This window comes from Aspergillus lucknowensis, assembly GCF_044049455.1.
Source record: "Aspergillus lucknowensis strain CBS 449.75 chromosome Unknown BJX67scaffold_12, whole genome shotgun sequence".
In the NCBI taxonomy this organism is placed as follows: domain Eukaryota; kingdom Fungi; phylum Ascomycota; class Eurotiomycetes; order Eurotiales; family Aspergillaceae; genus Aspergillus; species Aspergillus lucknowensis.
Genome location: NW_027263556.1, coordinates 181,786 through 208,132, shown reverse-complemented (window position 1 = coordinate 208,132; position 26,347 = coordinate 181,786). Strand labels below are relative to the sequence as shown.

At 51.6% G+C, this 26,347-nt stretch overlaps 11 protein-coding genes across 11 annotated transcripts; 5 read left to right on the top strand and 6 right to left on the bottom strand.

Moving 5' to 3' along the window:
• Positions 1-1,090: 1,090 nt before the first annotated feature.
• On the bottom strand, positions 1,091-5,379 carry BJX67DRAFT_371139 (transcription factor domain-containing protein; the record flags this gene model as incomplete). The annotated part of the gene is made up of 7 exons (XM_071031037.1): positions 1,091-1,849; positions 2,001-2,467; positions 2,953-2,995; positions 3,043-4,001; positions 4,048-4,925; positions 5,007-5,236; positions 5,371-5,379. 7 exons carry the CDS (start codon positions 5,377-5,379, stop codon positions 1,091-1,093), a joined length of 3,345 nt encoding a protein of 1,114 aa, XP_070887748.1.
• Positions 5,380-5,509: 130 nt separating this feature from the next.
• Positions 5,510-5,944, bottom strand: BJX67DRAFT_36888 (uncharacterized protein). The gene has a single exon (XM_071030682.1). The coding sequence runs from the start codon at positions 5,853-5,855 to the stop codon at positions 5,619-5,621; it is 237 nt and encodes a 78-aa protein (XP_070887747.1). The 5' UTR covers positions 5,856-5,944; the 3' UTR covers positions 5,510-5,618.
• A 699-nt stretch (positions 5,945-6,643) lies between these two features.
• Positions 6,644-10,237, top strand: BJX67DRAFT_387240 (putative integral membrane protein; the record flags this gene model as incomplete). The annotated part of the gene is made up of 8 exons (XM_071034195.1): positions 6,644-6,721; positions 6,777-6,814; positions 6,927-6,950; positions 7,017-7,213; positions 7,366-7,525; positions 7,573-7,735; positions 8,449-9,711; positions 9,762-10,237. The coding sequence occupies 8 exons, from the start codon at positions 6,644-6,646 to the stop codon at positions 10,098-10,100; spliced, it is 2,262 nt and encodes a 753-aa protein (XP_070887746.1). The 3' UTR covers positions 10,101-10,237.
• Positions 10,238-11,385: 1,148 nt separating this feature from the next.
• On the top strand, positions 11,386-13,006 carry BJX67DRAFT_36642 (presequence translocated-associated motor subunit PAM17). Its single transcript, XM_071030400.1, has 2 exons — positions 11,386-12,527; positions 12,596-13,006. Exons 1-2 carry the CDS (start codon positions 11,943-11,945, stop codon positions 12,770-12,772), a joined length of 762 nt encoding a protein of 253 aa, XP_070887745.1. The 5' UTR covers positions 11,386-11,942; the 3' UTR covers positions 12,773-13,006.
• Positions 12,830-14,441, bottom strand: BJX67DRAFT_36607 (enoyl-CoA hydratase/isomerase family protein). The gene is made up of 4 exons (XM_071030341.1): positions 13,900-14,441; positions 13,718-13,828; positions 13,299-13,655; positions 12,830-13,240 (listed from the first exon to the last, which is right to left on the bottom strand). The coding sequence occupies exons 1-4, from the start codon at positions 14,217-14,219 to the stop codon at positions 13,093-13,095; spliced, it is 936 nt and encodes a 311-aa protein (XP_070887744.1). The 5' UTR covers positions 14,220-14,441; the 3' UTR covers positions 12,830-13,092.
• Position 14,442: 1 nt separating this feature from the next.
• On the bottom strand, positions 14,443-16,417 carry BJX67DRAFT_36606 (putative methionine aminopeptidase, type II). The gene is made up of 6 exons (XM_071030339.1): positions 16,312-16,417; positions 15,493-16,259; positions 15,180-15,443; positions 14,962-15,126; positions 14,827-14,913; positions 14,443-14,782 (listed from the first exon to the last, which is right to left on the bottom strand). Exons 1-6 carry the CDS (start codon positions 16,352-16,354, stop codon positions 14,726-14,728), a joined length of 1,383 nt encoding a protein of 460 aa, XP_070887743.1. The 5' UTR covers positions 16,355-16,417; the 3' UTR covers positions 14,443-14,725.
• A 667-nt stretch (positions 16,418-17,084) lies between these two features.
• Positions 17,085-18,671, top strand: BJX67DRAFT_36626 (uncharacterized protein). Its single transcript, XM_071030377.1, has one exon. The coding sequence runs from the start codon at positions 17,303-17,305 to the stop codon at positions 18,560-18,562; it is 1,260 nt and encodes a 419-aa protein (XP_070887742.1). The 5' UTR covers positions 17,085-17,302; the 3' UTR covers positions 18,563-18,671.
• BJX67DRAFT_36631 (uncharacterized protein) lies at positions 18,671-19,461 on the bottom strand. The gene has a single exon (XM_071030386.1). It carries the CDS (start codon positions 19,332-19,334, stop codon positions 18,780-18,782), a length of 555 nt encoding a protein of 184 aa, XP_070887741.1. The 5' UTR covers positions 19,335-19,461; the 3' UTR covers positions 18,671-18,779.
• On the top strand, positions 19,340-19,930 carry BJX67DRAFT_379709 (DUF3602 domain-containing protein; the record flags this gene model as incomplete). The annotated part of the gene is made up of 3 exons (XM_071032641.1): positions 19,340-19,397; positions 19,479-19,682; positions 19,788-19,930. The coding sequence occupies 3 exons, from the start codon at positions 19,340-19,342 to the stop codon at positions 19,928-19,930; spliced, it is 405 nt and encodes a 134-aa protein (XP_070887740.1).
• A 960-nt stretch (positions 19,931-20,890) lies between these two features.
• On the bottom strand, positions 20,891-22,628 carry BJX67DRAFT_36539 (uncharacterized protein). Its single transcript, XM_071030266.1, has 2 exons — positions 22,407-22,628; positions 20,891-22,142 (listed from the first exon to the last, which is right to left on the bottom strand). The coding sequence occupies exons 1-2, from the start codon at positions 22,476-22,478 to the stop codon at positions 21,012-21,014; spliced, it is 1,203 nt and encodes a 400-aa protein (XP_070887739.1). The 5' UTR covers positions 22,479-22,628; the 3' UTR covers positions 20,891-21,011.
• Positions 22,629-24,848: 2,220 nt separating this feature from the next.
• Positions 24,849-25,651, top strand: BJX67DRAFT_36516 (uncharacterized protein). Its single transcript, XM_071030249.1, has 3 exons — positions 24,849-24,901; positions 24,976-25,268; positions 25,319-25,651. Exons 2-3 carry the CDS (start codon positions 25,158-25,160, stop codon positions 25,571-25,573), a joined length of 366 nt encoding a protein of 121 aa, XP_070887738.1. The 5' UTR covers positions 24,849-24,901; positions 24,976-25,157; the 3' UTR covers positions 25,574-25,651.
• Positions 25,652-26,347: the final 696 nt, after the last annotated feature.

The following is a 26,347-nucleotide window of genomic DNA, read 5'->3' as shown; positions in this document are numbered from 1 at the left end:
ACCGTTTCGTGTGCTAAGCGCCAGTGAAGGTTGTCGATGCATTGTGACCGTGGATATAATTCGCTCGCGCGTTACTTGCATCGCGTTTGGTGGCGGAACCCTTGCCATCTATGAGCAAACGATAGTCAAGACCGTCTCCCGCCAGCAGGATATTGCTACCATCCTCACAGTCAGGGATATGTTCATCTCCATCGGTTCCGCCTTTGGCTTTTCTATCCCAATGCATATCCATCACTCTAGTCTCGGTGCTGCTCTGGAAGGATGTGGATGTAAAGAAGATCAACCAGGCGGAGAGGGTCGCGTTTTCGAGACAAATATCATCTTCAACAGTGAAACAATGGCGAGGCATTCTTGCGCTACTCTCGTGTTGTAGATGATCCGAATGTACTATGACGACGGTGTAGTCTGCTGTCCCTATCTTCAACGGGCCGCTGACCCGGATGCTAACATAACAGGCCAAGGTATTCGGCCAAGCCGAGTGCTAACACATATTCGTCCTCCGTTTCCGGGTCTTACTTGGTAGAATACGTACCCCAACCCCGAAATTTCCACCTAAGAGCTCCCTCCGTTGGACGGATGCCTGGGGTCTCAACCAGATATCTAAAGCTGTTCTAAGGTTGACCCTCCTAGAGTATGAGGTATCTCGTTCGAGTACCGGTATTGCGTTTATTGGAGCCCAAGCTAGCTCAAGCTGGAGACACTATGAGGGAAGGAAAAAGCCATACCCGCCTTTGAATTGCAGGAAAGGCGAAACACTATTTGCAAAATAAGCCACTTTGGGAGCTTTCATACTAAAATACAGAACATTTATTTCGATTTTTATTATTTCGATTGCAGAACTGGCTGGAAATGGATGACAAATTTGTCCAGATGATTCCGCGACGACACAAAACCCATCGCAGCCTTCCAAAAGCATTGCAGGATGCAGGTACCTTGGTGGGCTAGCAGAAAGATTTCCCACGTTAACAAATTCCTCAGAAATATCACGTTCATGCCTAAAGGCTAGGATTGCAAAATATCTCCCTCGAAAGAGTGCCCAACCGCAAAAAGAAACCGAGAGAGGAATCTCTGGACGAAGGGAAAGGGAAGACTAGCCAAGCGCCCACCCATGAGTGCGAGAGAAAAAGCCGGTTGCCGCGCTATCAATCCCGGAAGGGGTGCCATCTTGTTTCAGGAAGCGAAACTGACATTTGCCCGAAGTCAGATGTCCCTGAAGCAGGTGGAATACAGCCGCCGCAGCCTTGACCGAGAACATACTGACCGCAACCTCGCCGGGTACAGGGCCGTCATCAATACTTTGAATCTGCAGGCTGTACATGTAGTGGGTGCGTGTTAAAACACGAGTAATCTCCTGCTTGAGCGACCGTCTGGGATCAGAAACAGCCAGGCAACGGGTGTATCCATCTTTAATCATGCCTTCGATGTTGGCAGGCATGGGATATGTGGGAGTGTGGACCGGGACAATCTTCCCAGGCAATGGGAAAGAGTTGTTTGCGGAGGTGGCTATGAACCTGAGGGCGTCTTTCTCGGTGACAAAAGTGATCATGGCTGTGTTGAATCCGGTTATAGCAGCCGTGTCTGCAAGGCGAGCGCAGTATACCTCCCCAACGACAAGAGGGAGGATTTCACTGAGAGTTATCTGGGGTGGGAGCTCATCAATGCGGATCGCGCGGTAGACATTGTTGTCAGCGACAGAGGGGATATAGCGAAGGCCGTACTGGAAGACCCAGAGGTTCGAGTAGGGCTGGCGAATGAGCATGTTGGAATGGGAGTTGAAGGCGCCAAACTCCTCGTCGATGCTATCAAAGATACTTGCCCCCTTCAAAGCCCAAGCGATTTTCCCATCCCACTTGACAAGAGATGAGTTTGTCTCCGCCTTGTTGGTGGCCAGGACCGCGTTTCGAAGGGGGTCTTGCGGCTTTGCGGCAAGTGCAGCGCGCTATAAAGAGTCAAGTCAATAACAAACTTGATTGCTTTTTATGCGGTTGGGCAATGCATACCTTAGATTCCAGCGAAGGGATCCTCAGTTTGCCGACAAAATCATCGAACTGCTCGACCGGCTCCGCGGTGTGAGGATGGGCATTTTCATCGCCGGCAGTTGTCATAACCTGAGGGCGGAGAGGAGGGATCAGGGCGAGATCTTCTATTTCGCCATCGAGAAGATCTGTAGAGTAGACTGTAAGGTCAGATGCCATCTCGTCCTCGTCCTCGTACTCTTGCTTGTGATCGTCTGGTTCCTCTTCGTCTGCCTTTCCCTCCAAACAACGACGCCAGGTGCTTGTTGTCTGGTCGGAAGGTGAGGATCGAGTGAGAGAGAGAATCCGAGTGTCAATGAAAAACACGAAGACACAGAGCATCACAAATATGGGAAGCAGGAGGGAGGCGAGGAGGATGGCGAAGGAGGTGATCCTCCCCTCGGGGGGTCTCAGACTACAGCCTTCCATACTAGGAAAGGGCGTCAACAGACCTCGGGAGGGCGAATTCCTGCTGGGTGGGTGAGAGAGAGGTAAATAAGGAGAGAGAGAAAGACAACTGAGAAGTTTAAATGGGAGTTACCAGGTGAATGAGGGGGGTTGGCTCGGCGATGAACGATAATCAGTCGTGTAGAGGTGGGTAGACCACAGAGATGATATAGTAATAACACTGCCCCCTAGGGAGGGTTATGAGGAGAATATAAGGGACAACAAGAGGTAGAGAAGTGATATGTAAGAGGACTTTGTTACTTTCTTTCATATGAAGGCTCCCTGATGCTGCAAACGGAGGCAGAGGGGGGCTTTATTCAAAACACCTGGCATCGATTTGAGATTAACAAAGACAACAAAAAGGCTTCATGAACATTCTCCCATTTCCAACACACCTTTACCATATGTCCAGCGCTGAACCTCCTCTGCTAGCACAGCCTAAAGGTCTATCCAAGGAATTCCCCCTGCGCAACCGCGATCCAGGGCAAACCGGTGTCCCAACACCTCTGCATAAGAGTACGGGCAATTTGGATCTAGAGGTAAGTCAGAGACAATGTTCAAGACGATACACCTGACGCACCTGCTTCATCCCTGTTCCTTCCAAAACCTCAAGGCGCTCTTTGATATCACTCCTCCTCTCAATATCTTCAGTCTCGCATCCGGCTGTGAAGATAGGAAAGAGCACGGCCGCTTCCATAGCCGCGCCTGATCGAATGGCTGTCACGGCATCAATCAGCCCGGTCAAGGCGTTTGAGACTGCCCGAGTACCAGAGCACTGGCCTAGTACCCGACGAAGAAGGTGGACAAGTCCAGCATACCGGAACGCGCGGTCAACAGCTACCATTCCGGACGACTCCGAGTCCTGATAGTGCTTCTCGTGGGCGTAAACATGTGTATCGAGCGTCTCCCAGTCAGCTATCAGTGTCTCCGCTTTCCTAATCATATTAGGGGAGGGTTTCCATTCGAGCGAGAAGGATCCAATGTCGTCAAATCTCTCATTATCACACTGGTGTACTAGCCCTCCAAGCTGCATCAAGAACAGGCCGGTGCGAGGAGTGAAACCGGTAAAACAGTCAACCGCGAACTCATCCCATTCATCATTAGCGCAGCATGTGCTCAATGTAGTGTAGTACTGGAGGAGAGGGGGGTGGTGGTATCGACACGAGAGTGCGCCCAGTATATCTAGATACCCAATCCAACGGGTAAGAAATGCCCCAACGCGGCTCCCGGGGTAGGCCATCTGGCCTTGACGAGCGAGAAACAGGTCACGCGCGAGCTTAAGATGGCTCTGCCACGGTACTGGTACCTCGAAAGTGCTAGGCGAGACAATCTTTAAGGACAGGAGCATAATAGCGGTTGCAAGGTGGCTATCAGTGACTTTCTCTTGAGGATCTTCTAATGCGACCCGCAGAGATGGAAAGACATCGCGAACCCAAAGTGCAATTCGATTAGCGGGCTCTGGGTGGCCGAGAAACCTCGCTCGATGGCTTGCCGAATACGCCAGCATCAGGTTCAGAAGATTTGGGTCCGCAATAGCCACTGTCCAGTAAGTAAAGACACAAAGATAAAGGGGGGTTAAACTTACTAGAAGGTAGGACAGAGCTGAACGGATTGTCTCCACAGTCATGAGGAACGAGAACCCTCGCAGTATGATTGAGGAAATGATGGAAATACATCAAGTTAATAGGCACCTTCACTAAGGATGCAGGAAGTGGCGAGAGACATCGTGGGATATTGACCGGAACGGGCAATGCGTAGTAGTCGTACTTGCTGCGATCAACAATACTGCCCTCTCTCTCCAACTGAGGATTCCTCGGACTGGACGCAGGGCTCGATGTCTGGGAGTGAAACATATCCAGTGCGTCACCGACATCAATGGCCGAATGATCGTCATTTTTCCCTAGATCCATGTCTGGTCGACCGCAGTCCATGCCATAGCTATCAGTGGCCCTAGTGAGGTAGGTTTCCCATTTCTGTTCGGAGCTTGATAGACTGTGATTTTGATTGAATGCAGGCCGACTGTTATTATGAGGCCCGGGGGTTGAATAAGATCTGGTGTGCGTTACGCTACCAACGCCATCACCGGGCGATCCATCCAAGATCCCAGCTAAGAAGCTATCCGGAGAGTCCTCCTGATCGCGTGGGGTTCCAGGGGTGAACAGACTTGCGTTGAGAGATCGAGGTGATAGGGCTCCGTGAGAGTCTGATGGGCTGAGGGTACAGTCGGCTGAGCCACCGTTGATTCCCACACCTGCAGAGGGCGATTCAGAAAGTCTACCGTCATGCCTCAATGGTGAGTAGTGAGGGGTGCACTGAGATATGTCCAAAGCGGGCCGAACGAATGATATCGGCTGGGGAACCTGGCCGACTGAGAAACTGTAGTTGAGGAACGAGGGTATGTTGGGACTTGTTGCTGAGGCCGGCGAAAATTGAGGGTTATCAGACGAATTTAGAGTCGGAGGTCTGTGGGACAGGCCACTCGACGGTGAGGTCACTCCGTCAGTAGAGAGGCCCGGCCAAGAATTCATATCCTGTCCTGGCGACAGGTCCGTCTCTACTGGGACTCTATCGGTTGTACGGTTGCATGGATTAAGAGACTGGTCAGGGACAGTCGGAGAATCATGGATATCATGTAGCCTGCTAGGGTACGTTCTTCCTAAAGTCATCTCCCCTGTAACCCCCTCCCAGAACAGCGTTTCCGTGGGTTCGCCCTGCGGAGTGTTCTCTTCCCAGCCACTTGACTTGAACGTTTGAATGGGACTGGTCGTGTGTGGCTGGGGTAGCGTCGGCGGTGATAGGGGGAGTGAGAGCGAATGTCTCGAGAGACTACTGGCCTGTGAGCTAGGGGAATCGGCTGAGGACGTTCTCCTCGTTCTTCCACCCCAATTCAATCGGATGCTGTAGTCACAAGGCTCATTTTGACGTCGGCAATTCAAGCACGACGGCTTTTCCTCCCCGCTGTATCTATAAGATCAGCTGAGCAGGATAAACAAGACGTGGAGTATACAAACCATTTAACCTTCCGCGCTTTACATGGCCTAGACACTGTTAACGAGAATTAAACAAGAGCCCGGGAACTTTTCTTACCAGCACCCTTTACGTGATCTCCTTTTCGGCTCGGGAGCACCGGGCCTTCGAGGGCGCGGCATTTGATGCTCAAATCAAAGGTGTCGGAGAATAGAGCTTGCTATTCGAGGAACTAATGGTCCGGGGTGCAAGGTAGTGCCAACTTAGTCTGCGGAGTAAGATCGCCATGCAGCGCGAGAATTTAGATGTATAATCCACAGGGCTGAATGATGGAGATCTTTTTCGTCTGCGAGCCGGGTGGTTGACCCAAGAAGCCAGAAAGCGATAGTCGATAATAATACACTCGCGCTTGTAATTCGTCCTCATCGATGTACGAGATATGGCAGAAGGGCCAGCCAAGCAGGTTCTAGGGATATATCGATAATAGATTGATGGTAGGTGATGAGATGAAGCGGTGGAAAGGGGGGGAGGGAGGGGGACCGATGTTGTGCCTCTCCTCTGCAGGGAGCGGAGTCAAATAACAGGTCACGAGAGGGCAGTATCCGCTACAGTAATGCGAGGCACGAGGATCTGTACGAGGAGACGAGAGGCCGACTCTCTGCGAGTTTTCCAAGATGAGGGTGATAGGAAGTGTGGTGGAAATTGAACCTCGAGCAGCAAAAACGGTGCAGACAAGAGGGAGATCGAAGCGAGACAGGAGAAAGAAGCAACGTTGGAGAAGATGACTTCCAAGGTTGGGACTTCAATTGCCCAGCACAGCTGAATCCAACAATATGCACAGGGAGCTTGGAGCTGCACAGTTATCGCTTTATCGGCCGTTTGGGCCAATCACACACCGCACAATCTTGGTGGGGCGCCTCGACTTGCCTCTCTCGGAATATCGACACCTCAGGCTTTGAAGTCCAGGCAACGTCGGCTAGGGATTATATATCTTCCGAAGCTGCTGACATAAGAATGGTATTCAGTGAGATTCGATGCTGAGATGACGATCTTTTGAATCTCATTGTCGTTTATTCCTTCGTTATTTAGCTTGTCGTTGTGCTTACCGAATTTTTGAGACTCTAGACTATACGTTTCTGGCTTTATCATTACCTGTATCCTGCTGTTGTTACCGTTTATCTCTCCTGGAGCCTAACCGCTCAACATCGTCTGCTATGGCTGTCTCTATCTCCAGGATCCACCCATTACAGCGGCTCGCCAGTCCCTCTCGAGGCGTCTCGGCCTTGGTCCATGTAAGGGATCTCTTTGGGCCTCCTTCCCAAACCCATGACTTAATAACATTCCCAGGCCTCCGGGCTCGCCAGCTTCATATGGTCATTCAAATAGTAAGTGGAATACAAAATGGGCACTCTAGAACCACCAAAGGACCCCCTTCGTGATAGCACCTAGCATAACCTTCGACCTTAGCCTAGTTAGACTTATACTAACCTCTCCCAGTATGCATGATAACCCGAACCCGGCGTAAGCTTCACCTGTTGAACCCGGACCAAGGTTCACCCTAGAGATTGACTTTCTGTCCCGCCGTAGCAACGAAGCGTATGGATGGCACTTCCAGTACCTGACAGTCATCGGTCTCTCACTCGCCACTACTACCTTCGCGGCCGGACTGCTAGCAGATATCACTTTGTCTCCACGCCTGTTTCTGCTGAAGAATCTGCTATCTATCTGTAGTGCTCCTATGGAAGTCCTTATTAGCATTCTTTACTGGGGCCTTCGTCTTGTTAGTTGTGCCACCCCGGAACTTTACTCCCTACTAACCAGACCGTACATAGATCGACGAACGTCTTGTCGTTCCCGAGTGGGGAGTTGTTCCCATGCATGCCGGTACGCTACCGCCTCGGAAGTTCCGTCCTCACAATAACTAATCCACATACAGACATAAGCTTCCACGCCATCCCCTCCATTGTCTTCCTAATAGACATTCTCTTCCTCTCCCCCCCATGGACCATCACAATCGGACCGGCCCTCGGTCTCTCAAGCGCCATCGCCGTCACCTACTGGTTCTGGGTCGATCTATGCTTCCAGAACAACGGATGGTAGGTTGCACCTCTTTCCTATAAACCCACACTCACCCGTAAATAAGGTACCCCTACCCAATCTTCGAACAAGTTCCCTTCGAAGGCCGCGTGGGGCTCTTCGTCCTCAGCGCCGTCGTCATGGCTCTTAGCACTGCAACACTGAAGTGGCTCTATGGTCGTGTAAACGGCTTCGGCACACCTGTGAAGGCCCATGCAAGGCCGGGGGCTGTTAAGGCGAATGGAGGCCTCTGAAAGAATTGTTTTCTGTGTTCGAGTTCTTCGAACTCAGCTCTCCGAAGTGGAGTAATGCCGGCCCTGCAGTGTAAGCACTTACCACTACTAGCTAGGATAGGGTACTTCTAGTGCATGATATAGGAAATAGAAAGCGACTCAGAATACATAGAATCATTAGACATCGATCAAGATCACCATATTGAGAATAAATGCCTCCACAAAGGAAGATCGTCAACGGTGGACGTCAAGACAAGCATTCTTGACGGTACCTAGGTAGTAAGAGCAGACTGAAGTGCCAGAATAAGTATCCCGAAAAACTGGCCATGCAGCCTTTTTCTTCGGCCAGATGCCCGTTCCTCCGATGAAATGGGCATTGTCTCACCCCACAAAACGGGAGAACCTCGGTATCCCCGCAGTTTGCGTAGCCGAGATCTCAGTTCCATATTAATTTTGGACATCCCTGGATGTCGCATCTAGCTGATCTGATTTTGGGGTGCCCAGCCGCCTGCCTATAAGAACTTTAAAGTCGATTCTGAGTTCTAGAGCGAAAGAGAGATTTGCGTTGGCCGACACGGGTCTATTCATCTCCAACCATGCAGTACTTGCCAGAGAAGGACTATGACCTTCCCGAGCTTGATTTACTCACACTTTTGTTTGGTATTAGTCTGCTCTCGAATTTGTAAACAGGCTGTCTAACTGGAGTAGAGTCGCCTCTATCCTTGACAACGGAATCAACCACTCTCCACGCGGAAGCCGCCAACCCAATAAATAGTATCTCAAAATCTCAGGCACGGACGCTTACCAAGCGCCTAGCTCATGTCTTCCGAACAGAATTTGGTATTGGTGCTGAAGGCCCAGGGAAGGATGCTGTGCTCTGCATTTCATCGAATCAAGTCCTCCTACCTACTATATTCTACGCCATACTCGGTGCCGGGGGCGTCTATGCCGCAGCTTCGACGGCGTTAACGGCACCAGAGGTCACGAAACAGTTAAGGCAATCAAGAAGCCGGCTGATTATTACGTGCACAGAAAATAAGGCAAAGGCGTTGAAAGCCGCGCAGGAATGCAGGATTGCGCGGAACAGAGTTCTTGTCCTAGAGAGCATGGGACACAAGCGGCTCTTATACGACACGATTAACCCCGAGAGGAATTACCTCCAAAGGAGCACGGAGCTAGAATGGGATCGGATCACAGACGTTGAGACGCTGGAGAATACTACCATTTGCCTTCTCTATTCAAGTGGCACAACAGGACCCCCAAAAGGGGTTATGCTGTCTCATATGAATCTTGTCTCAGAGGCATTGTTCACTCAGCTGATCTTGCGCGATTCGAAGAAGAGACGGCCCCATTTCGACGTCCCATATCGTACGGTTGGCCATCTTCCCACAGCACATATTGCAGGATGCTTGGGGTACTTTATAACACCCGCTGTTGCTGGAGGCACAGTGTACTGGATGCCCAGGTTCGACATTGACGATTTCATCGATTATTGCAAAAAATATGAAGTGACATTTCTGGCAACAGCGCCCCCAGTATACCACGCTATTGTGCAGAGCAACCGCGTGACAGACCATTTCAGAACCCTTGTGCGGGCGGAGTCGGGAGCAGCGCCACTTAGTACTGAGCTGCAAGAGCAAGCAGAAAGAAAGCTGGGATGCTCTATCAGTCAGCGATGGGGAATGACGGAATCAACTGGGAGCGTGACAACAATGCCATGGGGTCAGTCCGACAGCACCGGGAGTATCAGCCCATTACTCCCAAACACAAGGCTACGGATCGTGGATGAACATATGAGGGATGTCGGCCGGGAGGGGGAGGGAGAGATCCTTCTCAAAGGTCCTATGATCTCGAAAGGCTATTTCGATAATCCGGAAGCAACCACTGATGCTTTCACACCGGAAGGTTGGTATAAAACTGGAGATGTCGGAGTCCATAATAACGGGAGGACGTACGTTGTTGACCGGATAAAGGTAAGCAGCCCAAGCAGATCAATGCTAGTTGGCAATCTAACGCTATTTAGGAGCTCATCAAGTACAAGGGGTTGCAAGTTTCTCCCGTGGAAGTAGAAGGGTTCCTTCTCACTCATGACTGCGTTGCAGACGTCGCTGTAATAGGCGCACCTGATCCAGAAGCACCAGGGAATGAGCTGCCACGAGCGTACGTCGTGCTGAAGCCTGGCAAGAGCGTTTCGGAGGCGGAGTTGAAGGAGTTCGTAAAGTCCAATCTTGCGCGTCACAAGCAGCTTCGAGGGGGCGTATCATTCGTAAACGAGATCCCTCAGAGTGCCTCAGGCAAGGTTCTCCGAAGGATCCTCAGGGATCAAGCCAGAAGCTCAACGAGAAGGCAGGCTAAGTTGTAGGAGCCATATGCAGGCCCATCTTAGATTCCTAGATATAGACATCGAACAGAGGAGTCAACATCTTTGCGGATGCAGTCAGCAACCACATATCCAATAGCATGAATAAATGGTGTTGACACCCGACAGCAAACTCTCACCCAAGAAATCTTAGTTTCGGAACATAGAAGCTACACATAGCCTTTACCAGTGCGGCTTTTCCAGGACTAGGTATATGTATATTTTATATTTTTTCTTACTTTTAGAGAATATAACAACACTATTAAAATGGATAATATTAAATAATATCCAGAAGATTATACTCCATTTAACGATAGACGGTGAGTTGGAGGGGGCAACGGCCGCTCTGACGCCGTCTTGAGCGTCTCGATTTCCTGCCACCATTGCTCTTCTCCCTTCAAACCTACTTCTTTCCTCTTCCACGCTACCCACATATGCTCTACAAATAGTGCAAACTGAGGATCTCGAATGTCAGCCGGATAGTTCTTCACTAGGAGGGGTTGACCCTTTTTAGTGGAGTGGCGATGTCCCACACATATGTAGCCATCGAATTCAAATACGGCCCATATCGCGGCTCCAGAAAGGAACCCGACTTCTGTTTCCAAGTTAATGACCATATCCTCCCAACTCTTGCGGTAGAGTCCCGCTGGAGGGAGTCGACGGAACACCTTCATAACGACATGAACCTTTCGCTAGTTGGCGGCAATAGTTCTGCCAAAGTTGTTATCATCATCAAATGGACAAGGTTGGAAGGAGGTCGCGTCTCAGGGACTGTCGAGCTCTTCATGAGAGAGCAGAACGGCATGCCTAGACTGGAACAAAAGTGAGGTATGTTCAATCCTTCTGGTTAATGTTCACATACTTATTACATGGAATTTTTGCAGACTATCTTCCCCATCACTACAAGCAACCAACGACTCGGGATCCGGTGACATGATCTTTTTTGGGTCGGCGCTGTTAGCTGGCGTAACGGGAATGACGTCCTTTACCTTGATGTCGAAGCGATCGCGCGATCATGCCACTAGAGCCCTTGGCTTCATGAACCTTGTTCCTATCTAGATCGGGAGTCGGAAAAGGATGACAGTTTTCCGGGATGACGAATCGGGATTCGGGAAGCTGAAATTATCGCTTGAATGTATCTTAGTTTCTCATTGAACCTACCAATTACGGGACTTGAGATACCACAAGCTTACTGAGATTGTCCCATTTTCTTTCCCTGCTTTTCTCACTACAACAATACATCCCTTACATCAAGGTCGATACCCGTTAGCTATCAATATGTCCGTAAATAGTCTGCCGTCACTCTTGAAGCTACTAAGATTAAGTGCTTATTCCTTGCATTTTTCCCGTTCTCCTGCTACTTCAAGTCGTTGAACGTCGATACAGGCGGCCCAGATAAGGCATATGCGAGCGTCTTGTCTGGAGCATCATCCTTCTCTACTGAGCTGAATATATAGACTGCTTTCGATTCATAATGATTTACCTGCTAGCTCGTGCCGAATTCACCAGTTCCGTGCGCTCACTCTGCCTATTTCGACCAAGTATGCCACTGAGCATACACCACTCCTATGAGTGTCTAGTTACCTGCAATCCACTTGAGTGACCCGCATTTTGTCGTGCTACGGCCTCGCCTTAGGGTTGGATGGCGCGGAATCGTCAGTGAAATAAAAGGGGCAGTGCAAAGGAGGAAAGAGAAAAGAAAGTGTGTGGTCGTGTCGTCGGGAAGAGCATGTGATTACATAACCTGGATGAGGCTTTCGTCGCGGTTTCTGGGGAACTCCCTCACAGCAGCAACTTCGTCGACACCTGACAGCGCACCCACTCCCACCGAACCGATCTTCCATAATGCACACAACTCTCATTACCAATCCAGTGCGTAGCGCTATTCTATGCACTCGCTTGCCCTCAACCACACTCAACCCAATCGTCTTCCAAACCCCTTCCACCTTCTCCCAAACGATCCCGCTTAAGTCCCAGGCACGCCTAGCCAGCAAATCCACACAACTCTTCACGAAACCCACTCAGCAACCCCAGAAACTGAAGCTATCATCCTCCCGACCCCAATCAGCCTTCATCCCAAAATGTATGGCCAAAACGACCTCAATTCGCTCCAACTCCACCTCCACCAGCGCCCGTGAAGAAGCTGCCAAGCTCGACTGGAATTCCTTCTTCAAGCTCCGGGCGTCCCGCCGGAGGTATACGCTTGCCTCGTCGATCATTAGCGCAACGGCTAGCACAATGGTTGGTGTGCAAGTACTCTCGAGCCAGAATCTAGAGCATCTAGGCGCACAGGTTATGGGGTTGGACCCGTTCATCGTACTTGGTCTGGCGACAGCAGCATGCGGTGCTGTGGGTTGGCTTGTAGGACCATTTTTGGGGAATGCGGTCTGGGGGCTTGTGAATCGGAGGGTTAAAGCGGCTGTCACAGTGGTAGGTTACGCTTGGTTTCAGCTGTTCACCTTGGTTTGATGGCCTGTGGAAGCTAACGTTCCTTACAGAAAGAGAAGGAATTCTTCGATAGGATTAAGCGATACAGAGTCGACCCTTCGTCTAATTCGATTGCCAACCCCGTTCCGGATTACTATGGCGAGAAGATTGGTAGCGTCCAGGGGTATCGACAATGGCTCAAGGACCAGCGGGCGTATAACCGCAAGAGGCGCAGTTTCATTCTCTAAGGGGCTCTCCTACTCGGCTATGGATAATTCATATTACTGGGTCTCCGTGTCGGCTTCGTTCCTATTCTCTGGCATTGCGCACCCTTTACTACTATCTCCTGGTTTCCCATCGGCTGGGATCACTCTCTTCTGTACTACTATCTCTACCCACTCACCCACGAGATATCTGAGCGATTATAATGGAATTCTCTTGAGTTGATATTCACAGTCTCCAGATATTTTATTCGGTGAGATGATTTATCAGCTTATTTGCTATATACAGACCAACGGCCTACCCTTGCAGCTTGCAACAGTCCAGTCAGGTACTCATATTGCGTAATCTACAGCTTGGATCCCTTGACCGAGCTTGGCGGATCAATGTTCACATCCGCCCACCAGGGATAACTCGCAGGTTGATACTTATCCACGTTCCCAATAAAGTTCGGCTTCCTCTTCTCAAAGAACGCCGTGACGCCCTCCTTCTGGTCCCTATAAGAAAGTCAGCAGGGTCCCGCATTTATGAGGATAATTTAAGTATAAAACATACGGAGAAATAAACCGATTATAGATCACCTCAGACTCAAGCAAATGCGCCTCCTCGGCAGACTCAGGCCCCCGCCACATCAACTCCCGATTCAGCGCCGAAGCCATGGGACTCACGTTCTCTGCGATGTCAGTGGCAAGCGCCAAAGCGCGCGGGAGGACCTGGGTCTGCTCGGGCATCGTCTCCGCGAAGAGGCCGCCGAAGTGCGGGGACGTAGATGGATAGACGGCGCCCGTTGTAACGAGGTAGTTTGCGCGAGAGTAGCCGATTAGGCGTGGGAGGAAGTATGAGGAGCAGGATTCCATTGTTATGCCGCGGCGGGCGAAGACAAAGCCGTATTTGCTTGTTTCGTGGGCGATCCTGGGACCTTGGATTAGCTTTGGGGTTTGGAGGATTCAAATACGGAGGGATCAATCAATTACCTGATTGCAGCGGGGAGAACCATGGTCATGCCAACTCCGACGGCTGAGCCCTGCATTGCGGCAATGGTGGGCTTGCGGCACCTGTGAACTGCCAGCGCTACACGGCCGCCGCTATCGATTGCATAGAAACCGTTAGCTAAACCACTTTGTAGGTAAAAATGGAGCGAGGCAGCGCTCCTAACCTATCTCTGTGATCCTTCGATCTCTCCTCAAGGGCATGAAAGCCGATCTCTAGATCCGCGCCAGCGCAGAAGGTATTCCCAGCGCCCGTTAGGACGACAACTCTAACGCGCTCGTCCCGGTCGAACAGGGTGTAGACCTTCTCCAGATCCTCGGACATGGTCATTGTGAATGCATTGCGCTTTTCAGGCCTGTTTAGGGTGACGATCACGACGGGGGTTGCGGTTGCTGATCCGACGGGGTAGTGGGAGACCTTGATGTGCTTTGTGGGCAGGGCCTCGTAAGACGAGGGGATCTCGACGTCGGGTGGTGTGAAGTACATTTTGGCTGTTGTGGGCGTTGCAACGTGCTCAGGAAGGTGGTGGTGAATAGAGAGATTTGTAGCAGGAGTTGGTTTTGACAGCCCTGATTATATTATCGAACTCGGCTTCATATTCAACAGCCGTCGGCTCCAACTGCGCAGGCCCTTGGACTTTTCTCCGCAGGCGTGGAAAACTGAAAGCCAACGGAGGAAAGTGATGGGACCTCGGTCTATCCGGCTAGACGAATCTGGAGCTGTTTTTACCCCGCAAGGCCTGCGGAGGATCGACTGGACGGACGCCTGAGGCCCACCGGTGAATTGGACGTATTCTACCCCTCTATTTGGCGGAAATGAACGAGTTGAAAGACTATCAAACAAAGTTGAGCTTGGTTCTGAATTTAATGTGAACTAATGAGCGACTATGGTTGGAGGAAGCGACAAGGATGGAAACATCCACATTCAAAGAGTACGTGTTGAACTACTCCACGGGGACGTTGAGAGACTCATTCCTGATGAAAAGGAGCAGACTAATAGTCATCGCCCCGACTGATAACCTCCTTGTTTGCCTCTCGCAATAGAACAGTCTAGTGGCGTTAGTCCGCAGCTTAATTCAACAGGGAAGACTTACATGTTCAAATTGCGCCGAGTAGGAGCCCTTGATGTCAACAAGAGGTGGATAAACGTCGACAAGGCCATGAGACACGAGGTTGTTCATCTATACTTGCGTTAAAATCCGTACTTCTCTTGATATCGACCAACTTACACCAGCCAAGTACCGCTCTACACCAAGGCGCTCTAGGTAACGGCGAGAGAAAACGATCGTCCCGAAATTTTCATTGATCGTCTTCCAGAGAGACCTCGAGGAGGCTAGAGGAAGGGACACACGGGATGGCGCATTGTAGGACTTCCCATATCCGTAGACGCCAATCTAGTAAATGAATAAGTCTTGAAGATAGTGGAAGATGTCTCGGCTGCACGTACGTCATCAGTTATATAGCCTCGCCCCGTGCTCCCAAAAGTTTCGATGGCGAAGATTTCACCTTCTTCCATCTTTGTTTGATCCGAGTTCTTGACGAACGGGATCGACTTTCCACCATGGATGCGGTATTGCTTAATATCATGACCGGTGAGGTTCCGTACCGCCTTGACCGGGAATGTCTTCCCTTCAATCTCAACTTCGTAGCTTTCCATAGCCTCTTGGATAGCTGCGCTAACGTCGCTGATACGGATATCAATTCCAGCAGTCTAGGTGGTGTCAGTGAGACTCGTGCCATTCCACCACTGAAACCCTTACCTTGAGACCAGTGTTGGTAGCATCTTTGACTGCAGCGAGAAGATTGTCATAAACTGGGTCAAAGGACATCGTAAACGCACTGTCCACGATCCACCCGTTTATATGGACGCCAAAGTCAACTTTCATCACGTCCTTCTGCTGAAGGACGATTTCCTTCTGTCCCGGGTTCGGCGTAAAGTGTGCCACACAGTTGTTCAGCGACAAACCGGTTGGAAATCCTAGTCCTGACTTGAGTCCGTCGCCAAGCGCGAGGCCAGCATTGTCCAGAAGCGCTCGCACGCCGTCATCGATTTCGACGGCAATTTCGGTGAGCGTACGGCCTGGCTTTGCGGTCTCTTGGGTGTGCTTTCGAACCTGACGATGAATCTCGGCAGCCTTCCGATAGTTATCCAGAAACCCCTCATCCTCGAGGTGGCGGCGGGACATGTAACGAATCTCGTCAGCCATGGTCCGCGAAGTGTTTTCAACTTTTGCGTCGTAGGTCTGGATTTCGCCGATTGGATATTTACCCTGCGGGAACAACTGAGAGAGCGGGACTCGAGGTGGTGAAGATTGCTTCTTGGTGGCCTTCTTCTTGTTCTTCTTTTTCGGCTTTCTCTTCTTTTTCTGACCACTACCGTTCGTCGCTTCGTTCACTAACGAGGCCGGATGCGCCTCATCATCGTCGCCTTCGTCACTGTCTCCGATAGTACCGTCTCCATCCGTAGCCAGGTGCACACCCTTTGGCATTCCGCCAGAGCTGGACTCGATAGGCCCATTTGCGTTCCCTTCGTTCAAGTCAGCTCCGGAACGGCGGAGAGGGGCAGTACACAAGCTTACCCTGGCCTTTGTGGCCATCTGTTTCAGGAGACTTTGAGCCCATGATAACATGAATAAGCTTATCCTTGGTTCAAGATCCCAGAATTGTATGAGGTTAAAAAGGAGGAGGCTGCTGTCTTGAAAATCCCCCTCGTAGTCACGTGACATAATCCTGTCTTCCCAATTTCGTCCTGCGAAAGCACGGTATGACCCATTATTATGTATTATTATTGATATTATTCGAAGGCTATCGACGAGCGGTGCCTCTTGGGGCCACGGCAAGGACGTTTGATTTGTCGAATCCGAATTTCAATGTCCTGCATGTCTGCAGTTGTGGAACTCCGCTTGTTGGGCCGAAATTGCTTCATCTACTTCCATTGATTTCGTTTCTGCGACAGATCCTCTTCAATGGTGTTTCGATTCCTGCCTGCAGGATTCTCTTGTCGATGACGGACTCCTCATCATCACATTGACTTTGGAGACAGAGACAAGGCTGAGCCTTTTTGGGACGACAAGCCAGCACCAGGACAGGAACCTCGTCGGGAAGGCGAGGCACTTGTGCCTGGAATGAACCATTTGGTCAGGGGTTGACTACTCCTCAGCTAGCCAAAGGACTCTTCAATCCCGTGAGAGATTTTCGGGATTGGTAAGGCACAATCCGACTGTGCTCGAGGATGAACCCTGGTAGAATGCTCGTCACCTGGAGATAAACCCCACAATTCGCGACTCAGACGAGAGATGCTGAAGGATCCACAGCCAGAAAAGAAACCTGGAAACGCCCTGAAACAGGGCCCCTCAATGACACCGCCACCATCCAATCCTTGCCAGCTGGAACAAGGCCAAGTCTCTCCTAACTGATTTGGCTGAGAACAAGAACTCATCACAAGATGGTCGAACCTTACAGGGGCTCAGCAGCAACACGAAAAACTTCATCCACTTTCTCCTCTTCTCTTCTCCCCGTCGTCAGAACCTGTGTGGTGGTTTCCTCCACTCGCAAGATGCCCAAAGCCCGATGATTCTTTTCACCAGGAAGCAGAGGCTCTTCCTCTTCTCCTTTGCCGTCTTCTACTTCTTCCTCTTCATCGTTTCCCGCTTTCGCTCTGCACGGGATCCGGGCTCCTATTTCTTTCGACCAGAGGAAGGCTATCGACCACAATACAGTCTCCAACGAATCGACGAGTCGTTGGAATACCTCCGTCCTTATAACCAGTCCTTCAACGATCCTGCGCACCCCCCGAGAAACTTCACTGCTGCCTCTGACGATGCCACCATCTGCGTCGGAATCGTTACCGTAAAGCGTCCGCTGCGACAAAACATCGACATAACCGTCGCCTCTATCCTTGATAACCTATCCGAGCAAGAGCGGTCTACCATCTCCGTCCATGTTCTCTTCGCCCTCACCTCCCCAGCTGACCACCCCGACTACACGCAGCCCTGGCTGCCCAACGTCGTCGATCGTGTCCTCACCTACGACCAGCTTGATGCTCCCATCGCCGTCCTGCGCCGCCTCGAGGAGAAGAAAGATGTAAAGCGCAAATCCATCATCGACTATTATCTGTCACTGAAGTCATGTTACGAGGATAGCAACGCACCATGGATAATGATGCTGGAGGACGACGTGGTAGCACAGCGTGCGTGGTACAACCGCACCCTACAGAGCCTCGAAAATATCCAGTCGTGGCGGAGAAGCGGCGCGATCAAGAACTGGCTCTACGTCAGGCTTTTCTATACGGAGAAGTTCCTCGGTTGGAACTCCGAAGACTGGCCTGTCTACGCGGCCTGTAGTATCGGGATTGTGACCATGGTGGCGGTCGTGGGGTTCATGGGACGGCGGTCCCTGCGTCCGACACAGGGCCTCCTCACAAATACCTTCATCGCGACCGTATGTCTCGTCTGTATGCCTTTGCTCATTGTTCTATACTTCCTCGCCGGCCGAGTCACGATGTTGCCCATGAGACAGGGTATCCATCTGATGAACAGCCATGGATGCTGTTCGCAGGCCCTCGTTTTCCCCCGCGAGAACGTCCCCCTGCTCCTGAACAAAATGGACGAAGCGCGGTATGAGCACCCTTATGCAGTGGACAGTGTGATCGAGCGTTTGGCGGACGCCACTGATCTGGACCGATTGGTGATCGTGCCTTCTCAGATGCAGCATGTCGGTGCAGCGTCGTACAAGGAGAACAGAGACCGGTATGATTTACAAGGCCCGCATCAAGTGCAAGGCGCACATGGGGTATGGAGTATGGGGTTTGAAAAGGCTTTCGAAGAATGAATTTTCCGCAATCTTTTGCAAAAGGCACCAGTGCCGACCGTTGTACATTAGCATTTCAGTATATAGCTTACGAGCTTCAATCGATATCCACGACCGGTATTACTCTGAACCCTTCCTCAAGAGCTCGCCATCTTCATCCATGCGAAATGGAGCTTGCTGGCATTCATCTGTCACATCCGCCAGCACACAGTGTTTTATCAACCGAGGAGCCTGACGTTCAATAGCCCCAGAAAAATGGGTCAAGCCATGAACAATTGGACCAGATGCGGGGCGCGTATCGCAAGCAGAATCTTCCCCTCGCGATGAGTGTGCGCTGGGACAGGCTGGGCCGCGGTGGGCTGGCTTTCCGCGATCGCGAAAGGGGGGAGCCGTGAGGAGGGAGGGGAAGATTTGGCTGGAAGTTGGAACAGAAGGTTGGCGCGACGCACGACCGAGGACTCTTTGAGTGTGACTCTGCGTTTCTTGGCCTTCTGTCATTCAGTCGCGCAGAATTTTTTCCCAGCCGCTTGGGTCGCCACTGCGGCCTTCCTCGCATCACATCATAGCTCGAGGAGGGTGGTTTACCCACAGCTTCCCCTCGATCCAGGTCCTTCCCCGTTCTTTGTGAAAATATTTCTGTCTCCATCTCTCCTCGTTGGACATCTTGTATTATCGCATTGCGATTAGTCGTACCGTCCATCCACCACTTATCCCCCTCCATAAACGGCAACCCCCGGGTTCTCCCATTATTATCCCAATCCCCTCCATTGCAGACCGACTTAACCCCACACATCCATCATGGGAGGAGCAGGCGCAGGCGCACCGCGCAACATTTCCCACGGCCGTGGCGGCGCCGGTGAGTCCGTCCCTCGAAGGCCTTTTATCCATACCCTCTATCGCCGCAAAGGATACACTGACTCTTGTCGCAATCGTCCAGGGAACATCTACACCAGCGACGCACGCACAACCCCGCAGGACCTCGTCACCCCAACCATCAAGCAGGACGTCTATACAACTGGCCGCGGTGGCTCAGGAAACATGGTGCACAATGACCCCGATCGCCCCGAACTCGCGCGCGAAAGCCAGGACGTCGAGGCCCCGCCTATCCGCGTGGAGGAGGCGCCCCATCATACTGGTCGTGGTATGCTCTTCCGTGATTCTTTTTTTTTGGGTCCCTGGTCTCTCGAGCGTTTGTTCGATTGGTTTGATTAATTGAGGCGCCGGCTAACATTGATATCATTGACAGGCGGCGCCGCAAATGCATATATCCCCTCGCCGGAGGAAGAGAAGAAGGCCCGCGAGGAAGAGGAACAGTTGCGCCGAGTGATCACCTCGAAATCGGTCCGCGAGCAATCGCGGGATATCGAGGAGGGGAATGCGAAGGCGTAACGTAGCATAGCGTGGCAGGTCCTCGCCATGTGCCGTGTAGCTAATCGTGGAACGGATTTTGTGATCGTATACCATTCTATTTTTCACAGTGGCTTTTCTTTCCGGTCATATCTGTACCTTACCTTATCTAGTAATGTTTGAACGTGCGGATTTTTATCCTATGCTTGCTCCTTCCCCTACTTCGACTCGGGTGTCTTCAGTGTTGAAAACTGTGCCGGCGCTGTATTGAGACAGGCTGCCGACAGTCCGCGGGAGGCTGATGGCCATGAGCGCCGTATATATGGACCAGAGTCACCAGAGGTTCTTAAATTGTACCAGCAGCCATGGCCCACTCGTCGAGCATAATCGAAGATCGTGATAAAGCGCGTCCGGTAGAACTCTCTGTTTCTCCAACAGAGGGAGAGACATTCGTCCCAAATCCGCGAACCGCTGGGGGTTTGCCCTCTAATACCTTTTAAACCCAACAGATAGACGTGCAGGTGGCTCTTTACTTTTCCTCAGTCGCACTAAGTGCTAGCTCCAATGAGGGGGCACAGGCTTATCAAATGGCATAATTACTTTTTCGGCCTTCAGGGCAGTCATACTGTCTTTTTCTCATTTCTTGTTTGTCTTTCTTGGTCGTTCCTCATGGATGCTATGAGGGTGTACTGGCACCCGCGCCGGGGTGGACACAAGAGGTATCTTATACCTTCTATATACAACGGCTGATGACTTCCAGGCCTCAGAAATAAGTCCCAGACCTCCAATATGCCAGGAAATGGTGTGTTGTTGCAATCTTTCTCAATGAGTCTGGCCATACCTGGCTGTTGCCTAAGGTCAGGATTCGGATATGGTTGCATTCCGGGATACCTTAGAAGATGTCACTGTCCTCGTCGCGGGGGCCGGTCAGGATACTTGCACCAAACCGAGTTGGGTCGTCATGTGCTGTTCAAGCGCCGAAACCCCCGAAAGCGCGCCCGAAGTTCCACCGGTAGAAAATTCCGAGACCAGATACTCCGCTGACTCGAAAACCCCGATTGTCCTATGCGGGAAATATCGTGCACGGAAATAGAATGATAGGTAAGATTTCGCCCGGGGTTTCTCACACCGGAGGAATATAATAGCCCGTGGCATCAAGAACCCAGGTGATCGACTTCCTCCAGTTGGCATCCAAGCGTTGGCCAATGTCTTGGATCAACCTGGCGCTCCATTCGCCCATCCACCAATGCCGTCTCAAAAGATGAATGATCACGACGTAGTGGGCAAGGACCACAAGCGCAAATGGCTCGCGTTGCCTGTAGAGTTCCATGTACCTTGACGGTACCTGAAAGATCCACTGGAAAGCAATGATCATAGTTTCGCCACCCCTGGAGACTTTGTCCAAGGAGTGGCCCAGGTGCTTGATCGTTGTGTCATATACCTCCTTGTCATGGCAAGGATCCTGGCGGGCTAGATTTGCGTTCAATTGGGTGAGAGACATGATCGCCAAGCGGGAGGTGTCGGGCATCTTGGGCTGAGCCTTGTCACATTGCAGTAATGGCTTAAGCTCCCCTTTTCCTACCCCGTCGATGATGTTGGCGAGTATGTCCACTGACTCTCTTGTTGATACAAAAACCTTGTAGAGATCTTCTAAGGCGCTCCGGCCCGGGCTCTGGCCCACGATCTCTGGAAGAGCAAAAGAATATATCATCATGATATTAGACAGGGTAAACACGGCATTGCAGTGAGATGGCTTCAACATTGCTGCTATTCTGCTGAGACCGAGCGAAGCCTGGCTCTTATGCGCCCTTGAAGTTCGAATATATTGTTCTCTCTTGTCGCCATTGCTGGTGGCTGCTAAGTGCAGAGCGGAGAGTGCCAGAATCCCATGCAACAAAAACGGATGGCGCATGGCTTCTCGGGGAACAACAGCCTGCCAGATACATTCAACGGTAGTGTTGCGCGATACAGAGCGATATGTTGCCGTACACCATTGCGTCATCAATTCGAGGTCCTGAATATTCAGCTCCCCGGACGGGGACCTGAGGGCGGAAGGCTCCATGAGATCCTGGTACTGAGCGAGAAACGTAGGATCGACAACCGAGGTTGAAGCCTTAGCCGGAGGGGGTAGCGAAGGCGTAGAGGAACGGGACTTGACTTTCGGCCAGGCCAACGGGACGGATGCAGGTTGTTGATATTTACACATGAGGTTGCGATTGTGGCAGGAGGCGCATTCGGGCTGTTCTTTCCCACACTGTTCCAGAAACCACCAATTAGCACATGAATCAGCGGAGTCATCCCTCTTTAGCATTGGCACAAAGGCCCAGAAGCGGGTGGTGTGTCGAGCTGCAGGTGGTGGATCCGAGGAACCGCATGATGCCAGACAGGAAAGGAGAGAAGAAACGAGGAGCTCGTGATATGATACGTACGGACGCCCTTCAAGCGCCGCAGCAGTCAAAGAACAGGAGAAAGAAAGACTTGAGGCAACGCTAAAACCGAAAGTGAATGCGATACTGACCTTGATTCGCCGGCCTCTACACTCCAAGCAGCCATGCCGAGAGGTGGCCTTGTAGCTCCGCCGGGATGGCATCCCCAGAGAGTCATCAATCAGCGCTGTTTCTGGGTGATCACAGAGAGAACAATCGAGAGTTTATGCAACAAAAGTTCTCATCAGCGACATTCTCGTGATTCTTCGGCGTGAGCATCTCCTGGTGTTCGACGACTGTTTTTGCGCGTGCCGGGCACGAATCGGCGTCCTGCGATGGACTGGTATTTAATTTATTTGACTTCCCTCCCTCCGTCCCCAACAGTGGACTCAGACCACAGACTCGCAGGAAACAGCTGGGCTGACCAATTGACAGATCAGTGCTGCAGTGGGGCGGGCGCGCGCATCACCCTGGCCTTCGTCGCTCAATCCAGAAAATGTTGGTCAGGGCCGGGGAGCCAACAGCTGTTGGCGTTGGCCGCTGAACGTCATAACGAAACCAGTTAATGCTTCGCGTCGCCCCGGCCTTCCAGACGACCGTGCTCAGGTGCTTATTTCCCCGTTGGTCCACAGAGCTCGGCAGCGGAGAACAAAGTGGCAGCAAGCAATTATTGGCATGAATAATCCATGAATAATCCCACGGAAGGACCGATGGTCCAACGACAATCTCCGGACTAGGAAAATGGTCGCCGAGAGCCTCGGGGCCGACATCCCCTTTCGAGCGTGTGTTCGCTGCTGTCAGCCCTTTGCTCCTTTCGAACTGATCGACGACGCTCGGACCAGGAAACCGGCTTTTTTCTGTTTCCCCCAAAGAGAGCATCCGAAAATGGACAACCTGTGGATCTGGATCCGCACATTCCGCCTGTCCGGCAGTCACGAAGACGATCAACACCCCTGAGGGAGCTGCGCGCAAATCCCACAGAATTTGGAGGTCAAGACTCAAAAGCAGAAAGAAGCAGGATTGATGTTGCCAAGCAGCTTAGCGCCTGTGGGATCCCATCAATGGCCCTGCAATTCTCATCCCCGTCATGCCGTCTTTGGGCAAACTCATGCTGGGGACTCCCTTGGGGTCCATCCGGCCGCCGCTCTGGGCTGGCGGGACAAGCCGAAAACAACCCAAAAATATCTGCGGGCGCGCTTTGCTTATTGAGGCATAGCCGGCGGTGGAGGCACCCTCCTTTTACCCATTCTGGAAACAAAGACTCTGGCCGGGGGATGTCTTTCGCTCTGTGATTGGATCACCTCGACATCCAATCAACCAAACCAAACCTGATCTCCAACACCAACATCGAGGTGGAAGGTTCCCTGGTTGGCCACGAAAATCATCGCCCAGGCTTCCAGACGTTGCCCCACAGAACCTCCTGGGGTCTTTCCTCCTCCCATTGAACAAGGACCTCGGGCCTCTGCGGCCGTCTCACGAGCCTCTTCCGCGCTATCTCGGCTCAAGCGTTCGGATCGTGTGGTTGACGGAAAGCTCGTGCAATTGGTCAGTGGCAATTGACCGTCTCATGTCTCAACGCCAACCCGGGAAGCATGCAAGCAGGCGATGCACTTTGCGCGACGAGCACAAGGAAACACGAAAGTCGCGTCAATGAGCCTTCGAAACTTTTGGACCGACGCTCCGCTGATGCCCACTAACTTGTGGGTGGTTTGATGTGCCCAGTAATGCGTTGACTGCACCGATGGATATTGATCCTCACTCTCAGACTCCATGATTCTTCCGCGCTCTCGGCCCAGCACAAATGTACTCTTCCCTTCCAACCCTGATCAGTCGATCCATTCAGCAGAGGACACAATCACTTCACCGACCGACGTGCATGGCCCCTGGACTATCGAGGACAGGCAGGCAGATAGTCGGTTGATATATCCCAGCTTCCAAAGAGGGAAATGTGGCCGCTGGAGAGTGACCCACGATATCCATCGTGCAGGACTCCATTGTCTATCATTCGTTGGCAGATTTTCTCCGACATAGTTCTCATGCTCGCTGACGCCAGCTTTTCTCGGTCCCCCCGAATCCCACAACAATAGCCAAATCTGATGGCCCCGCTGTGCTCAGGCTGGATCCAACATGAACAAGGGTTGGCTCGTTCCCAGCTCACTGCATCATCCCACAGTGCTGACCACACAGCCTGGTAGTCAGCGTCACGCGTTTTGGAGACCGATGCACCCGCAAGGGTATGTTCTGTTGGGGCTCGCTTACAACTCGATTCCAGGCGATGTGGCGAGGCCCCGAAGCACATTAACGAGGGTTATGACCTTCGAAACGGCATTCTACGTGTGGGAATGGCAAAGCCAACCAATCTCACACTGACAGGAATGTTGGCCTGAATTCCAACCCATCCATCTTCACCATAATCCCATTCAAGGAAATCAGCCCTTCCTCTTCGGATGCCAGCTTTCTCCCCAGGTCGTCCCCTTGTCAGCTGGACGATGCTAACTATAACTATGGCTGAAAAAAAAAAAAAAGTCATTTCACGACACACCATCACATATCTCTCGATGTACAAAAAGGGGGGAAATTGTCCAAAGTAAGAAAAAGAAGCTACGATTTGTCTCTTTTCTCCCTGACGCTCTGTTATTAATGGCCGGTTTCCTTCCAAAGAAAACTAAAGTCTCAAACACGCGGAGTGAGACCCGTTAACCGTTCGATAGTGCAACGATCTCATACTATACCCCTTCTTGCCGAAAGAGGTGCCCACCATTGTCGGTAACAGGTCCATCGATCGAAGATCCGTTGACGATTCAGGATCGCAAAGTGCCGGGCTCGAGATCAGCCGATGGCCCATGATTATTGAGGTCGCCCCTACGGTCTTGTGTCGATTCAGGACCCTACCCTGTCATGGTGTGCTCGGAGCTCCTCAGGAGGCGGCCTGGAACCGGATGTGTCGAGTCTGTGTTCGTATTCTCTCCCGTGAGATGCATTCGAAGCTCATCATCCGAACAAGAGCATTAAGTCACGCTTCGACCTTTCGACGACAGATACCCCGATGAAAATCCAGATGTTTTTAGCTTCCCCTCTTTGTGTGATTGTATCCGTGCGTGGTTTTACTTTTTATGTTCACATGGACGGCAGGACAACTCAGAGGCCGAGAGTCAGCCGCGTATCAATGATCTGCATTGCATCAGCCTGTGACCTGGCCGCAACCTCAGGCCTCCAAAATCAATTTTCTCAGATAGCAAATCTGTTTGTCGTCTATTGACTCCTGGACATCGACTTATCGAACGCAAAAGAGTGTTATGGGCGATCGTCTGTGATAGATTCCTGGGTCGCTGCAGTGAAGTATGATTCCCTCAGGCGTCCCCAAAACAGAGTTTTTCGTGCCGACTTCGACCCGAAATTTCACCCGTGGACGCCTCAGGCGATCTCCTTATCGGGAGAAAGAAGGAGACGATGTCTACTAGTGCAGATCATGGTTACCAAACACGGAAATTGTGAACTCTTTGGGGAATTGCAGTTCCCGTCATTCGGTCCGATCGGCGAGGCCCGAAACTCCTTTGTCCGATTTACCCCATCGGGGCTGTGCGTCCAACCCTCCATACATACATAAGGCTGCGATCTTTCCCGGTACGGGGCTCGCGAGGTTGCGGTGTGAGGTCGCAGTACCACTTCTCAACCTACTGCACGATTTCCCCAGGACTTTTCCCAGGACTGGGTGAGACCATGAGTGCAAGCTATCCATTCCGATCCTGCGTGTTCCTTTGAGGGAGGGTCTTCTTTGTTTGTCGGATTGGGCAGTGATGAGTTTTTGCCCGATTAGGGAAACCTTATGTCGCTTCCAAGGTTCCTCAGGGTCGGATGTACTTCTCTGTGTCCTCGCGTCTTTCCAGGCAGATTCTCGGACCCTTTGGCCTTCTGAGTCCCGAGACCTGCTTTCGGCGTATCCGCCCATACCAATGTTGGGCCTCTTGTCGAATCACCAGGACAAAACCAGGCCAAGTAACCTATTCATTTCCCGTTCCATGGTGCCCTGCGA